This window comes from Tamandua tetradactyla, chromosome 22 (assembly GCF_023851605.1).
Source record: "Tamandua tetradactyla isolate mTamTet1 chromosome 22, mTamTet1.pri, whole genome shotgun sequence".
Taxonomy (NCBI): domain Eukaryota; kingdom Metazoa; phylum Chordata; class Mammalia; order Pilosa; family Myrmecophagidae; genus Tamandua; species Tamandua tetradactyla.
Window position 1 is genome coordinate 18,302,294 of NC_135348.1, and position 16,709 is coordinate 18,319,002.

General features: G+C 36.4%; 2 protein-coding genes across 6 annotated transcripts in view; one reads left to right on the top strand and one right to left on the bottom strand.

Annotated features, from left to right (window-relative positions):
- Positions 1–16,709, top strand: part of IQCM (IQ motif containing M) — a 473,232-nt gene that overhangs the window by 200,237 nt on the left and 256,286 nt on the right. For all 5 annotated transcript variants that reach the window (XM_077139855.1, XM_077139853.1, XM_077139852.1 and 2 more), the window contains one exon: positions 15,318–15,376. In XM_077139855.1, the coding sequence (XP_076995970.1) occupies positions 15,318–15,376 (59 nt within the window). The remainder of the gene's footprint in view (positions 1–15,317; positions 15,377–16,709) is intronic.
- LOC143665927 (cell death regulator Aven-like) lies at positions 9,333–14,326 on the bottom strand. The gene is given in 3 exon segments (XM_077139548.1): positions 9,333–9,885; positions 9,888–10,253; positions 14,284–14,326. Coding segments are annotated over 3 exon segments (666 nt in total). The 3' UTR covers positions 9,333–9,628.

A 16,709-nucleotide genomic window follows, 5' to 3' on the forward strand; every position in this document is an offset into this window, starting at 1 on the left:
AGAAACCAAAATATTTGATGAAATTCTCTCAATAATAACTGATCTTCTTTTCTGAGCTATCCTCAGGTGGAAAAGATGTTGGAGAACTAGGCCTGTGTGCATTTATAATAGAGTTGACAGCAGTTGTAGTTTACAGTTGCCAGTCAACACAGGCATTTTTTTGTGGGATACAGAAGCTGGAGTGTGATTGTCACCAAAACCTGGACAGAAGAATGAAAAGTTGAAAGAAGCAGATATTAGGTTAAGGGAATGAACAGACTGTGCCTGCCCTGGGGAATCCCCCTCCTGGGAAGCCAGGTACACTTGTTCTCTCATAAAGGGAACATTAACTAAATTTCTTGAAATGTAATGAAAGAGTACAAACTGTAAAAAGGCAGCCAAAAAATGGCAAACATCTGTTACTGAACATGTCTCACTTGACTTCCTTCTAATGTTCTAAGGAATAAATTTATGAAGTAGGGAAGGTTAAGCACTAATTGGCGTGTTTTCATCAAGCAAAATGCACCAGACATACATGTTGAATATGAATGAAAACTTCAGTAGTAATAATGAGTAGATGGAAATAATAGAAAGTGCTGGTAACCAGGGGTTATGGTTCTAGGCAGTGGATATTGCCGTGACTATGAATATTGTGCTTATATGGATTTGCTGTAATATGCCTTTTTAAATGATCAGAAAAAAAGTTTAAAAGGTCAAGTATATTCATTAAATAATAAATGGGTTGGGCAAAAGGTTTTTCTCTTCAGTTACAGATTTTAACGCCTGCAAGAGGTTTGAATGTCTCGGATTAACAAATATAGAGCTACCCAAAGGCAAAGTTTTGTAACAAGGAGCAGTAATAAGAGTTGTAAATTGTAGTAGTTTGTACTAGGTCCATAATCCTTTGTTTGAAGCCCTTAGGGCCAGACATATTTAGGAATTCACAATTTTTTTAATTTTAGAAAGTTAAGAAAATAAGTAAATTTGCAGCAGCAAGCAGTAATTAAAGTTTCATATACCCATTAAGTGGGAGAGAGAGTTCACTTTACAGTATTTATGATAGCTTATATAAATATATACAGCATTACATAAGACATCAGAGTTTATGGAAAAAGATAAAAAGGCCAGGTGTTAGATTAATATACAAATTTCATAATTTGGCATTTTATATGTTTATGAGTAGGCCAAAAATTTAGCTGTGAGATTTTAGCAGATAATTAAAAGAGGATGTAATGATTAGTCACTTCATTCAGTTTCCATAAGATAAAAAAGCAAACCAAAAAAATATACGATGTAAATGATTAGAAAGAGGGTACTGTGAAATAAATGTAGTGAATAATGTACCTAAAAATATACTTTCAGAAAATGCTGTAATATGTTACATATTGATCCTCGTTTTAGTGATAAAGCCAAAGTACAATTTGGTGAAAGCATTTTTGCAGAGGTGGGAGGGCTTGCAGGTGTAGGTGTTGCAGTGGAGCTGGTGATAGAAACTATATGATCTTAATATTCAACTCTGTTTACTTGGTTTAAATTGGAAAGAGATTTTAGGATATCTTGTGGAGTTGGGTGCGGGGAGGGGTAATCCATTTGGTCCTTTCTATTCCAGCTGTGGTTCATGGGGCAATAGCATTTTCTCCTGGGAACTTGTTAGAAATGTGGCCCTCTCAGTGCCCATCCCAGATCTAATGAATCAGCCCCTGTATTTTAATAAGATCTGTAGTGATTTATTTTAAGTACTGTTTTAGGCAATTCCCCATAATATTGTTGTTTATCTTAGCTTTTGATAAGTTGTGGCAATATATACAATGCGTTTTTTTTTTTTTTTCGCTAACAGACATCTGAAGTGCAGATTTTCTGTATTGAATTTAGTCACGCACTGGGCTAGGAATGCATTTTCTTGTGAAAGTTGAGAAGTATGGTGATACCAGTTGAAGATATCAGAAAACTCATTCTCAAACAATGAAACAAACTAAACCAAGTATCAAAATTGGCCTGGGAAAAATTGTCCGGCATTTTGTTAGCAGAGCTTTCACCCAAATGGATTAATCTGAACAATTTCTATAATTTGATGTCATCTTTGAAGTATATTGAGTCTCTAGAAATCAGAACTCAAGGTCCTTCAAACAAGGCATGGGGGTTGAATTGTAATCCGGGAGCTTGGACAGCCTCTGATCCCAATGCACTTGACTGGCAGTTCCAAAACCCATTATGATTAAGTTCCAGGAATTCCCTTAAAATCCTCAGATATTTTCTAAATGAAATGAAAATGGAAGATAAATACAACTCCCAAGCACCAATATTTAAAAATCTAAAGTCAATTCCATTACTGTTTCTGCCTATAACCCCAATTTTACATTCTGAGAATATTATATTGAGTTGCTTGCCAGCCACCTATTAGTGTAATCCAGGTAAACATATTAAACCTCTCTAAGCTTCAGCTTCCTTAGGAAAAGTGGGAATTAAAATATCTACTCTGGAGTGCATGGGTGGTTCAGTGGTAGAATGCTCGCCTTCCATGCCAGAGACCCGGGTTTGATGCCTGAACCGTGTATCCACCCCCCCAAAATCTACTGTGCAGAGTCATCAAGATTAAAGATAATGTTCATGAAATGCACAGTAGGTTCTTGTTCATTGTTAGCTCTAATGTTTATTCTGCGGTGCAGTTCCTGACCTGCTATATGATTATAAATCTCATGCTGATAATCAAACTCACCATTTAGAATGGCTTCACTTTCAAATTAATTCAAAGCAAATAAACAAATAAAAAGGATTGAATTCAGTATTTTTAATACTGTCCAGTGTATAATGGAATTGCTTAGTAATAAATTAACTACCCAGGAGATTAGCTGAAATTCAAGGGGAGAAGCATATTCAAAATGAAATGAGCACTATTTATATTAATATTTATAATCAGTGTGAACATGGGCATATAAAAATGCTTCAGAATTGTATAACAGCAACCTCATTTGCTCAATTTGTCAGTTTAGATGTAAAGTTCGAATTCCAACTGATAAAAAAGAAGAAAAAGTAGTTACATGTATTTATAGATTTATACAATTTCAAACTTCAGAATAAAGCAACCCACACCTCACACCAAATCTTCAATGACTTGGCATTCTTGAATTTTAAAGCTTCTAAGAATACACACAATCCTCAGGAAAGTTTCTGAGACACATAGCTCCACCCAACTCTTCATTCTACTTTTTCTCAATGAGAGAGAGACTCTCATCTTAAGTTCCAGGAATTCTTCTAACATCATTTTAAAAATTGTATTGTTTAATACAGAAACCATTCAGAAAAGCATATAAAATATAGATGTGTAGCTTGAAGAACGATACTAAAACAAATGGCCACAAAGTTTAAGAAATAGAACTCTGCATAAAACCTCTCTCTTTATCCTCAGGAAACCATTTGTCTTGCTTTCCCTTATAGTTTTAGTACATATATGCACATCCCTCTTTAGCATTTTGTTTAGTTTTACTTGTCTAACTTTATGTAAATGGAACCATAATATCTTCTCTTTTTTTTGTTCAACAATATTTTGAGATCCATCAATCTTCATTAATGGCAATATATACCTATGTTCATTTGTTTTCATCAATGAGTATAACATTTCTTTGAATAAATTCGCTACAGCTTAATTATCCTTTCTATTGCTGAGAGGTATTTGGCCTTTTTTGAGTTATTTCCTATTATGAACAATTTTTCTGTAAGCATTTTTTGTGTCCCCTGAAGCCTAGGTGCAAGGTTTCTCTATGGTGAATATTCCTAACATCAATATTAATCTGCATCCTGTTACATCAATAATGGGATATATATATATATGTATATATTGATCTCTTCAGGCTTGGGGGCAGGTGGTGAGGGCCTGGGCAGAGGGAGCACCGTAACTGATTGTCCCCCGGCAAAAACAGCCTCTTCTCTGTGCTCCATCACGGATACCTGCTGTCCTGAGAATGGAATGGCTATCTTGTCCAGGGGGCCTGTGCTCAATTTCATTAGGCAATAGCAAACAGCTTTCCTCTGCCAGCAGCAGTTTATGAGAGCCACCATTGCTTCATACACTTGGCAACACTTTATATTGTTAGAATTCAATTTTTGCTAATTTGATGAGTATGGGGTGGCATTTATTTTGTGGTTTTCATTTGCATTTTCCTAATCAGTAATAATAAGATTCATATGTCTCTGAGCCACCATTATTTCTTAGTGAACATCATGCAGTTGTATTTTTAAAAATGTATTCAGGTACGTTCCTGTCACTTTATTTTTGTACTCTTCATTCATTCTTTCCATTTCGTACTTTTTATTTACTACTTTCTTTTCTTTCATTTTTTTAAAAATAATATTTTCCTCTTCTCATTCCACGTTTTTTTCTACTAGTTTGGCATTTATATTCCTGTGTTTCCTCTTCGAAAGAGGCTAACCTATAAATTTTAATATGCACATTTAACTGAAAAGCGTAATGTTCATCAGTATCTTTACTTTCTTTCCACTCCATACGGAAATAGTAGATGGTCTTAAGTACTAGCATTTAATTGTCTCATCTCTATCAACCTCACACATTAGACACAATTATTTTTGTTTTATACTTCAGTGTTTATCTCTACGATTACTAGTTTCTTTATTTGTCATTACTCTAGCATTGCAGACTTGAGGATAATTTTCCTTCTTGAACTTTATCCATTAGAAGTACCTTTCATGAAGGTCAATTGGCAGAAAACTTTGATAATGTACTTATTTTTTCTTCCTTCTCAACCACACTTTCTCAGCATTTTGAAGTTATCATTCCTCTGTCTTCTGACTGCCACTGTTGCTGTTGAAAAATCAGATGTTTGTCCAGCTGTCTTTTCTTTGTAAGTAATCTGTTTCTGCCCTTTGTCTTCTTTAGGAACTTCTCTTTTTCTTTGGTGTTCTGCTGTTTTCTTATGAGGTGTTTAAATGTCATTTTGTTTCTATTTATTCTGCTTAGGTTTTGGACTTCCTAAATCTGGGAATTAGAATTTTTCAGCAATTCTAAAAAAAAAATCTTTGCCATTATCTCTTCAAATATTGTCTTTCTTCCATTCTTTCTTTATAGTACTCTAATTAAAACTATCTTTATAAAACTTTGATTAGATGACTTGAGTCTTTCACTCAGACACCTTCATCTCTTTTTCTTTGCTATCCCTTTGTCTCTCTTCTAGTTTGCTAGCTGCCGGAATGTGATATACCAGAAATGGAACAGCTTTTAAAAAGGGAGAGTTTATTAAGTTGCAAGTTTACAATTCTAAGGCCATGCAAAGGTCCCAATTAAAGCAAGTCTATAAGTCCAAATTAAGGAATCAACTAAAGGTTACCTTCATTCAAGAAAGGCCTGTGTAGTTCAGGGTTTCTCTCCCCACTGGAAAGGCACATAGTGAACATGGCGACATCTGCTAGCTTTCTCTCCCAGCTTCTTGTTTCATGAATCTCTCCCAAGGGCATTTTCTTTCTTCATCTCCAAAGGTATCTGGCTGCATGGGCTTTTGTGGTTCTTGTGGCTCTAAAAAAGGGACTCTCTCCAAAATGTTTCCTTTTTCAAAGGATTCCAGTAACTAATCAAGACCCAACTGGAATGGGTGGAGTCACATCTGACTCCATATCAATACCTGATATTGTAGGTATCAAAGATTAATACCTACAGTAGAATGAGTCACATCTCCCTGGAGATAATATAATCAAGTTTCCAAGCTATAGTACTGAATAGGGATTAAACGATCCACAAAATGGATCAGAATTTAAGAATGGCTTTTTAAGAGTATATAATCCTTTCAAACAAGCACAGTCTCTCATTACGGCTTTCTGGGTCTTATTTTTCCTGATTTATCTTTTAGATCATCAGTTCTTTTATTTGTGCCTATTCTTTCCTTTTACTATTCATTTAGTTTCCAATTTCAATTATGTTTTTCATTTCTAGAATATCTACTTGTTATTTTCCAAATCTGCTCATTAATTTTGATAGTTTTGGGTTCCATGAATATATTTCTCCAAACATATACAACATTTTAAATTTTATATCCTGTACATAAACAGTCTTTAATTTCTGAATATGTAGTCTGTTGGTTCTTCTGACTTCTTGATTTCTTGCTTTGTCACATTTAATGACCGTTCTGATTTTGAGCTTATTTCTACTTGGTATTTTTATTGTGAGAATTCTTTGTAATCTGGGTTTAAACTGCATTCTCCTAAAAATGATTGATATTTACTTTTACCAGATACTTCAGGGTATTACTGTCCTGGGAAGAACTTATTCTAAATATTTTGCTTTTTTTTTTTTTTTTTGGTGTAGAAGCATTGCAGGTATTGTGAATTCAGGACCCCAAATCCATATGAATGAAGACTTGTGATTAGAAAGTTCTAGGGGAGAATTTTTTTCTTTCTCTGTCCAGAGACAGGTATGTAGTTTCATACTTCCTCTTTCTCTTTAGTGCAATTATTAAATCCTGCTTTATCATCCAAGGATATTTCTCTTCCAGGACCTATGTTTTATGAGGGATGTTCCTATATCTGACCTTCCTCCTGGATTCTAGTTTCAGGGCATGTAACTCTAAAACCCATGCTCTAGACTAGAAATTTGCCTCTAGGCAAAGAGACTCCTGTGTTCATAAAACTGTAAACTCAACATTTCTTACTGTTTTTGGTCAGAAAGGAATTCTATTTACTTTCCTATCAGCTCAGCCATGCCTAAAAACATCTTTTAATTTTTATGTTTTTTGTTTAGAGTTTATTTTTGTACTGAGCTGTGATTTATTAATATGAACATCTTCCTGCAAACATCAGTCCCCTTAAATCTTTTGCAAATAGGTTTCAACCCTCACAGGGCCTTCTATTGGGATGTAAACTTCCCTATCCAGTTCTTTCCTCGTCTTCAGTCTTCTGATTGCATCCTAAGCCATGCTTCAATTCCTACATATGTTTTGATTTTTCTTGGAGGTTAAAGACATTTTCTCAAGACACAGATGAACAACCTGTGTTTTGCTCCGCCAATCAGCCTTAACCTAAAAGTTGAATGGATTTTTTTTGTTTTCTTTTTTTTGAACCTCCAAAAGCAATTTTATTAATTAGCTTCATTACTAATTATTGTGATCAAATCAAGTACATCAGTTCAAGAAACCCTTTAGAGCATGATAGACTTTAATGAAAAAAATTTAAATTACAGGTTATTAATTCCCATTCTAATTTCAGTTATCATTGGTGGCTTCAAATTCTGTTCTTTACAAAACAAATTCCAATTTTTAAATATTGATGTTTAATGGTACTACTTTCTACAAATATGACAAAAATATTTTTAAATGCTGCATATTTTAAAAAAACAACAACAGAAGTCCAGGGAAAGCAGGGGAATAAAACAAGAATTAGATAACCCTTCTAAAAAAATTTTTATTAATAAAATCAATCAACATACAATACGAACATTATTAACACATGAACATTCCATCCTTGGTATGTGATCAGGGGCTGATGATATCATCACATAGTTGTTTATTCATCACCATGATAATTTCTCAGAACATTTACAGTACTCCAGAAAAAGAAATAAAAAGAAAAAAATTTCATAATACCATATCTCTTACCCCTCACTCATATTGACCACTAGTGTTTCCCTCTACCCTATTTATTTTAACATTTATTTTTCCTATTATTTATTTATTTTTAATCCATATCTTTTACTCATGTGTCCATACTATATAAAGACAGAGCATCAGAGCAGGTTTTCACAATCACACAGTCACTTGTGAAAGCTATATCATTATACAATCATCTTCAAGAAACATGGCTACTGAAACACAGCTCTACAGTTTCAGGCACTTTCCTCTAGCCTCTCTAATACACCTTAAACTAAAAAGGGGTTATCTGTATAATGCATAAGAATAACCTCCAGGATAACTCTTAACTCTATTTGAAACTCTCAGGCACTGACACTTTATTTTGTCTCATTCCTCTCTTCCTCCTTTCAGTTCAGAAGGTCTTCTCAATCCCTTGATGCTGAGTCCCAGCTTGTTCTAGGATTTCTGTCCCATGTGGCCAGGGTGGTTTACACCCCTGGGAGTCATGTCCCACATAGAGAGAGGGAGGCAGTGAGTTTGCTTGCTTTATTGACTGAGAGATAGGCCACATCTGAGCAACAAAAGAGGTTGTTCTATGGAGGTGACACTAAGGCCTAATTTTACGTAGGCTTAGCCTATCCTTTGCAGGGATATGTTCATATGAACAGATCCCAAGATTGAGGGGTTGGCCTATTGATTTTGTTGTCCTCACTCCTTGTGAGAATATCAGGCCTTCTCCATATGGGGAAGCTGAATTTTCTCTCTTTCTCACCATTCCCCCAAGAGAACTTTGCCAGTACTTTTTTATTCACTGTTCAGATCACTCTGGGTTTTATCAGGGCATCACTCTGAACAAACCTACAAAATCTCATGCCCTACCCAAGGTTCCATGTATTTATGGTGTTCAATTAAAGTGTCCCTATAAGTTATATTAGAAGATGCACTATGCAAAATATAAATTTAAACCAAATAACATTTTTTGCTTTAGTCTCACACATAAGTTAAAGTTTTAAACTATGAATTACCATCTGTTTTTAAAACCCTGTAATATTGACATTCCTTCATTCTTCCTCATACAAAAGCACTATTTAGTTGTATGTTTAGTCACTATCCTTGGCTGCGGTTTGGCCCAACCGCTAAGCTATCGGGGACCCTCTACTCCTCAGCTTCTCACTACTTGCTAGACGACACTGCCGCACGCAGAAAAGGGGCTCGAGCCGGGGGTCTGGGTCCAAGGGGTGCGCGCAGGAGACCTCGCTGCGGGTCTAAAGGACTGGAGGCCGAGTCAATTAAGGCATGAAGCGAGGTAGCTTTATTGTTGGTATACGCTTATGCCAGGGCCGCCAGAAGCTAAAGACCATGAGGCTTGGTGAGCCCTGGATTATATACAGTTTGAGGAGAGGCGGAGTTAGGGCATGGCCTCCAGGGGAGGGTAGCCAATCACACAGGGAGGACGGATGAGTGACTGTGACCATAGAGATGCTGTTCCTGAGTGTACTTGTAGCAGTGGATGTTGGGCAGGTGGAGGACTAAGGAGAAGGCCAATAGGGTTAGAGAGACAAGACTGCATCATCACTAGTCGCTGGTGAGGCTTGTAATTCAGAGGTCTAGAAGAACCGGACGTGCCAAAATGGCGAGGGAGGGAGAGAAAGAGACTAAGCTACCAGGCCAAGAATAAAATTATGCCACACTTGGCAACTCTAGGCATTCCTAGATTATTCCATCCAAGTCTTTATCGTCTAGCAGACGATAAAACAGTGTTTATTTTAAGCATTGTTTGCCTTGTTGCATACATATATTCTCTTAATCAGCAGCACCTGGTTTGCTGTAAACATTGAGGGGGTGAGCTGGAAACAAAGGCCATATACTCTAAGGGTAACATCCCCTACCCTTAAGGAAATCTAAGCCAGAAAAATGTATGATTTGAGATACTGTCAAATGTAGAGGTCGGCCTTCACTGCAGGAAGAGACGTGAACTACACTGACTTAGGGCATGCTTGTAATCTAGCTGTTCTTGAAGCGGAGCCTGTTCTCTTAGTTATGTACAAGGCAACCAAAGTTGCCTCAGGCACTTTTTATTTTTAGGAAATCATACTGTCCAGCCAGTCTTCAAGTTCTTCCTCAGTAACACTTTTTGATGGAGTTCGTTGCTCAGCTTCCACATTCTTTTCTTCAGTTACAGCTGGTTCTGCAGGAACTTTATCCTCTTGAACCTCCTTCCCATCCTCCTCAGGTTTCAGGTCTAGAGATGTCTTATGGGGGAGGACACCAGCTTCCTCTTCTCCAGGCCCATCTAAATTAAGCAGCAGATCTAGCTCTTCATCCAAATGGTCTGCACCGATGGTGGGGAGGAGGAGGGTTTCTGAGAATCGTTTGGAGGACCCAGTCTTGGTCCGTCTTTACCCAAGTACATGGATTTCAGCTCAGAGACAGAGCCCTTCCCTCCAGGCCCCAACGGCCCTTTTAACTGCATCCCTAGGCCCTTGCCATTGTCATTTCTCTTTGGTTTCACCTGAGGAAGCTCTGAAGGAATTGTGGTCTGAACCAATTGAGCAGCAACATTGAGTCGGAGTGAAAGAGGCAGTTCTTGAAGGGCTTGAACCAATGACTCACAGTTCACGTAAAGTGCCGAATTCTGTTTCGGATCTGTAGTTTCACCATCCCATTCTTTCTCCTCAGCAAACCAAAACTGTGAGAAGGAGTCCCCTCAGCATTGGTGGGCGAACAGCAGGGTAGCTGAGGCAACTGGATTTAGAGATGGGCGAATGAAGAGAAGAAAGCACTGAGATGCAGGGAGGTCATCTGTTTCTTCTTGAGTCAATGTTGGTTATTCATGCCTTTCTAGGAAGTTGTCCATTTCATCTATATTGTCTAGTTTATAAGTGTAAAGTTGTTCATAGTATTCTCTCATTATTTTAATTTTTTTTATTTTCTGTGGCATAGTGGTTAAGTCTGTCTCCTTTTCCATTTCTGATTTTATTTATTTGCATCCTGTCTTCTTATTTTTGTCAACCGTGCTAAGCGTCCATCAGTCTTATTGATTTTCTCAAAGAACCAACTTCTGGTTTTGTTGATTTTCTTGATTGTTTTCATGTTCTCAATTTCACTTATTTCTGTTCTAATCTTCATTATTTTTTTTTCCTTTTGCCTGCTTTGTGGTTAGTTAGCTTCTCTTTCCCTAGTTCTTCCAAGTGAACAGTTAATTCCTGTATTTTTGCTCTTTCTTCTTTTTTGATGTAGGCACTTAGGGTTATAAATTTCCCTCTTAGCACTGCCTTTGCTGCATCCCATAAGTTTTGATAGGTTGTGTTTTCATCTTAGTTTGCTTTGAGATATTTACTAATTTCTCTTATAACTTCTTCCTTGACCCACTGGATGTTTAAGAGTGTGTTGTTGAGCCTGCATATATTTCTGAATTTTCTGGCCCTGTGCCTATTATTGATCTCCAATTTCATTCCTTTATGATTCGAGAAAGTGTTTCGAATGTTTTCAGTCTTTTGAAATCTATTGAGACTTGCTTTGTGACCCAGCATATGTTCTATCCTTGAGAATGATCCATGAGCACTTGAGAAAAAGGTGTATCCTGCTATTGTAGGGTATAATGTGCTATAAATGTCTGATAAGTCCAGTTCATTTATTGTATTATTCAAATTCTCTGTTTCTTTATTGATCCTCTGTCTAAATGTTCTGTCCATTGATAAGAGCAGGGAATTGAAGTCTCCAACTATTATGGTAGATTTGTCTATTTCTCTTTTCAGTGTTTGCCTCATGTATTTTGGAGCACTCTGGCTCGGTGCATAAAACTCTTGCCTTGTTCCTGATCTTAGGGGGAAATTTTTCAGTTCTTCCCCATTGAGGATGATGTTAGCTGTGGGTTTTCATACATTTCCTTTATCGTGTTGAGGATGTTTCCTTCTATTCCTATCCTTTGAAGTGTTTTCAACAAGAAAGGGTGTACGACTTTGTCAAATACCTTTTCTGCATCAATCGAGATGATCATAATTTGGGGGCTTATTTTTAGTAGTTAGAATTTGTCAATTAATTCCACAAATTGGAGCTTGGTAGAGCTCAGCCCCTTGCTGGTAGTAGAGTCTCTTTCCTTTCCCCTCTGGGAAGCAGCCTGTGGTGGAGGGGTGCCGGCCTCCATGGCTTGGGGGGCTCACGGTTCTGGCGGGGCTTGCAGCCGGTCCAGCTGGTCCAGACTGGTGGACACTGTGTGTCCAGTCACTGATGTGGCCCCAGCAGTTGTTCTGTACTGTTCCTGGCTATTTACTAGCTTCTCTGGAGGACGAACTAAATCCCACACCTCCTTAAGCTGCTGTCTTGGCTCTGAATAGATTTTTAAGTTCCTGTCTATTTCAGAATGACCAATAATACCATTTGGGTCCCTCATCTGCTCTAAAGAGAGAGACGAAGATGCTGCTGTGCTTCAAAAATGGGAGCTATTCTGGCTACATGAAAAGATTTTGGAAACCCATGGGTTTCCCTGCTCTATCACAGCTTCCTAAGTGTGGTTGTATGGCCCCAAAACTCTCCCGTGGCTTGTGTGTGTTCTTGGAATCTCTAAAATTCAATAATACAAAGAGATTGGCTTGTGAAAAATCCCACATTCTGGTTCTACATGTGTGCAAATTATTGACATTTTCCCATTTAAACCAACCCTCGTACAAGAAGCAGTAACAGTATAAGTAGTACACTCACTGCTAGTGCACAGAAGGTGATAGTGACATGATTGACTTCTGGAGGATAAACACAGATGTTAGTATTCAAGCCTGGCAGAAAAAGCTTTTCAGTTTATTTCATGGTTTAATGTATAATTGCAATTTTATACATATATGCTATTGATGATTTTCTCTTCGCAGTTACCTATTTTTAAATAGACCTTTCATTTCACCTTTAATGGAATGTTTACTTATGCTTCTGGTAGGATCACAGGCTGTGTAAAAATATGAAAAGTCCTTGCTGTTTAGAAAATACCCTTTAGCCACATTTTGGGAGAGGAGTATAAGTGTTGAGTATAAGAAGCCAATTATAGATTACCTTTATATAGAAAACATATCCCATAATTTCACACTTACAGTAGTTATTTAGAAATAAGTCTGGCATTATGATGCAAAGTGAAAAGCTGTATAAGACTATGGTTAATCAATGCAAGAATTTAATCATTAGACTATCAGAGAAATCGGCAGCATTGTCAAAAGGAAAAAAAGTGTATTGGAGATAAGACTTGGAAAGAGGAGGGGACTTGATAAATTAGGCTGAGGAAAGAATCCTAAGATATAATAATAGCGTATAAAGTACCAGAAACAAGCTTGGAGTCAATTAAATTGTGGAATTTGAGAAACTGTATGGGGAAAGGAGTCTGAAAATGGTTGGAATAATTTCACACAGGTTATTTTAAAAAAAAATGAGAATATTTGAGAGGAGAGTTTGAAGAAATGACTTAAATCTTCAGCCAGGTCTTTAGGATGTGTCACTCCAAATGCATTGTCGTGGAAAGACTAGGAGCTTGAAGAAGTTGAAAGAAGCAGATGGCAGCTGTGGAAAGAAAGAGAAAGATCTTGAGCAAGAACAGAGTTGAGCCATAGGGGTGAATGGACTTGAGATCTGAATTTATAAATATGTAGAAAACTAAAGACTTAGGAACAAAACACTGCTTAAAACAAGGACTGCTGTTGAGTTTGCAAGAAGAAGACTTCTTTGCCCTAAGATGAATGAAACAGTTTCTAATTATGTTAGCTGGAGGATAGAAACACAAAAGGAGGTTATAAAGGCAATGAAATTGCAAGACAGTAAATGGAAAAAAGTCACAAAACATCTGTGGAAGGAAAACTTTCAATAATGTTTGCATGAGACTGTTTTACTTAGCAGTCTTCACATTAAACACTCTTCAGCATGGAGAGTGTGCCCGTTCAGTAGTTTGTCTAAAAAAGGAAGCAGCTGGGGGGAAAAAAAGCAAATTGGCATGTGTAAACAGCAGTATCACATAAGGACAGTGTTCCAAGCCAAGAACATGCCACACTGTCGTTTTGGGCAAAAGTAAGTTAAGGGTTAAAAAATTAATTTTGGGGGGCCATAAGTTTGTGTCATGGAACATCTTGAGGGCAACGCTTAAAATATTTAAGCTTCTTCATGCTTTATTGTCACCTATATGCTGCCCTTGCATTTTAAAATATGCGGTATTATTGTTGAGATGATTCTTTACTCAGAAAAGCATGAGCAGGAGCTCTAAAAGTAACAAATACTTGAGTGATAACGCAAACGAATTCTCAAGGTTATTGTTGTGTTCTAACATGCATGCAGAAGAAGGTTAATCTTAAATCATGAATGGTATGAAATACAAATTAACATGTACAAGTTAAGATTGTATCCAAGAGGATGGGCCAAAGTGGCTTAGCAGGCAGAGTTCTTGCCTGCCATGTGGGAGACCCGGGTTCGATTCTGGTGCCTGCTCATGTAAAAAAAAAAAAAAAAGGTTTGTATCCAAGAGAGCAGGGTAGGATGAGTGAATTTAACTCTAAAGGAGAGATTTGTGATTTGTTTAAAATATTTAAAGCACTCCCCCTATGTCATAGTGCTGAGTATTCCTACAGTACAAACACAATGTCCTTCCACATTTCATCTTGATATTTGACCCTTTAAGTCTCCTGGGATCATATAAAAGATACTTTTCTTGGCTTCAGTTGTCAAGGACTGACTAAATAGCTTACTTGAAACTTGAGGATGTAAAACTTACTCGAAGATGTAAAACTAATATAGGTATTTGCCTTGTGGTACATCATATAACTTAGAAACTTTCTGCTACTGACTTAAAGTCTGAGGGAAATGGTAATACTAATATCCACTGTCTCCTAACATTTTACTCATTCATAAAAATTACCTCAAATTCCTTTTCCTGTTTGTTTTTGAAAGCCGTTTTGAGCAAAGAATTGTTATGGTAGATTACAAGTTGAATATACAATAAATCAATTCCTCTAAATTTCCTTAATTTTGCCCTTGGATCATGGCAAGTAACTGTAAAGGTAAATTCCTAATCCGAGCTCCTACTTTCTTTAGACTTATTTTCCTGAGTTGTTCTTTTGACTGTTGGTCTACTTTGAAGCAATTCTCAAGAGGCATCCATATTAAACACTTCGGCGTAATTGTTGAAGAAATGCTGTTGAAAGTGACCATTATAAAACATGAGACTTCTTTTGATGGACTCATAGGAGAAATTTCCCACAGAAAATAAGTTTGCTTCTTTTATAGACATTGTGAATGTCAGAACTACTATATTTTATGCATTACTTTGATAGCTAGGAATTTCAGAGCCAAATCTGCGTTACCTCAGTCAAAAAATATTGATTATTTTACTATCTACATTTTTCCCTAAAACTGATTTTCTTATTTTACTTTTCATATAGACTGTCTTTTTTTTTTTTTTTGGTAAGCTGTCTTAAATTTTTTTTTTTTGCAAGACAGAGGGCAAATAAGTGTCTCCTATGTAATAGGTTTGTATGGGTATTTGTTCACTGCAATAATTAGCAGGAATTGTGTTCCTGTGTTCCAAAAGATGCTAGAGAAGGGTCCAGGAACACGCTCCTTTGAGTATATGTGCACATTTATATTGATAATTTAAGTTTATGATACACACACACACACATGCACACCATATTATAGTGGAATGGTCCTTTCTCTCTCTGATGATATAACAGAATATCACTGGAATTGAAATTTTATAGGTAATGAAAATAGTCATATTTATTTCAACTCTGTTTTCTCTTTTTCTAGAAAATCATTCTGAAAAAAAAGCAGCAACCTATCAAATCAGAACCCAAGCCAAAACCCAGGTATTTTTTTTATATGATGGCAGAAAAGTATAAATTAAAGGGCCTGTTCTTGGTTTTATCAATGCAGTTATTGATTCAGTGTCTAGGGCTAAAGCAGTATAGGTGTTTGAAAGCTCAAGGTTTCAATATATATTTTTCAATGCTGCCATTTAATTTGACTCAGGCAAGGAGAAAAATTAATTTTTCCAAATATATAAATGATTATCCAGGGGATAAGCTGAAATTTATTTTGTAGTATCTAGGAAGAAAACAGTGTAAGCAATACTGCAGGATGATGTTTCAGCTGTTTTAAAGTGTATTAGAAACTATGTTTTACAATTCACTGTGGTAAAGCCTTTCAATGACTCTACTAGGGATTCTTAGATTGCTTTGCTATGTTATGCACTAAATTTCATGGCAAATTTTTGTGAAATATTGGTAGATTTATGAGAAAGATGGGAGGATGGGATGGGAAGAAATGATTGTGGAAAGTTAACCGTGACGTTTCTGAAAGGGCAGACTTCACACTTGTCATTCCTTATTTAATGGGAATATATTCATTCATTCATTCAACAAATATTTTTTTAGTACCAAATAGGAATAAAGCACTGAGCCAGGCCATCCATATACATGCAAATAGCAGACCTTAGAGAATGAAGTTTATTAGAAGCAACCAGTTTGGAAATATAAAGGAAAGTTTTGCAAGCCCCTAGAAAAACTAAATCTGATGGTTAACTCCCCACCCCACAATTCCAAAATCCAGAAAACTCCAGAAACTGAAAGTTAATACCTCCTTAGGTGATGCAAAATTCTTGGTGTCAAAACATGGCCTGAATTTATAGTCTTTAATTTTCCCATTTCATGTGAATATTCATACTTTGCAGAAATATTAATATAATATATTAGCTACTTAAAATTAACATATTTAATGGCAGAGCACTGCCCTAGATATTGCTTGGGTGCAACATGACATACGGTGCATACACTGTATTGATTTTCTAAAAAAATTTAAAAACCTGCATTCCAAGTCTGTTTCTAACTCCCATAACAACACAATCATGTAAATATTCTTATTACTACCATTTTTATGGATGAGGAAACCAAGGTTGAATATCTCACTTCTGGTCACTCAGCTAGTTAGTAATTGTTCTAATTTGCAAGCTGCTGCAATGCAATATACCAGAAACTGAATGGCTTTTTAAATGGGAAATTCAATAAATTACTAGTTTACAGTTCTAAGGCCAAGAAAATGTCCCAATTAAAACAAGTCTATAGAAATGTCCAATCTAAGGCATCCAGGGAAGGTACCTTGATTCAAAAAGGCTGATGAAGTTCAGGCTTTCTCTCTTAAGTG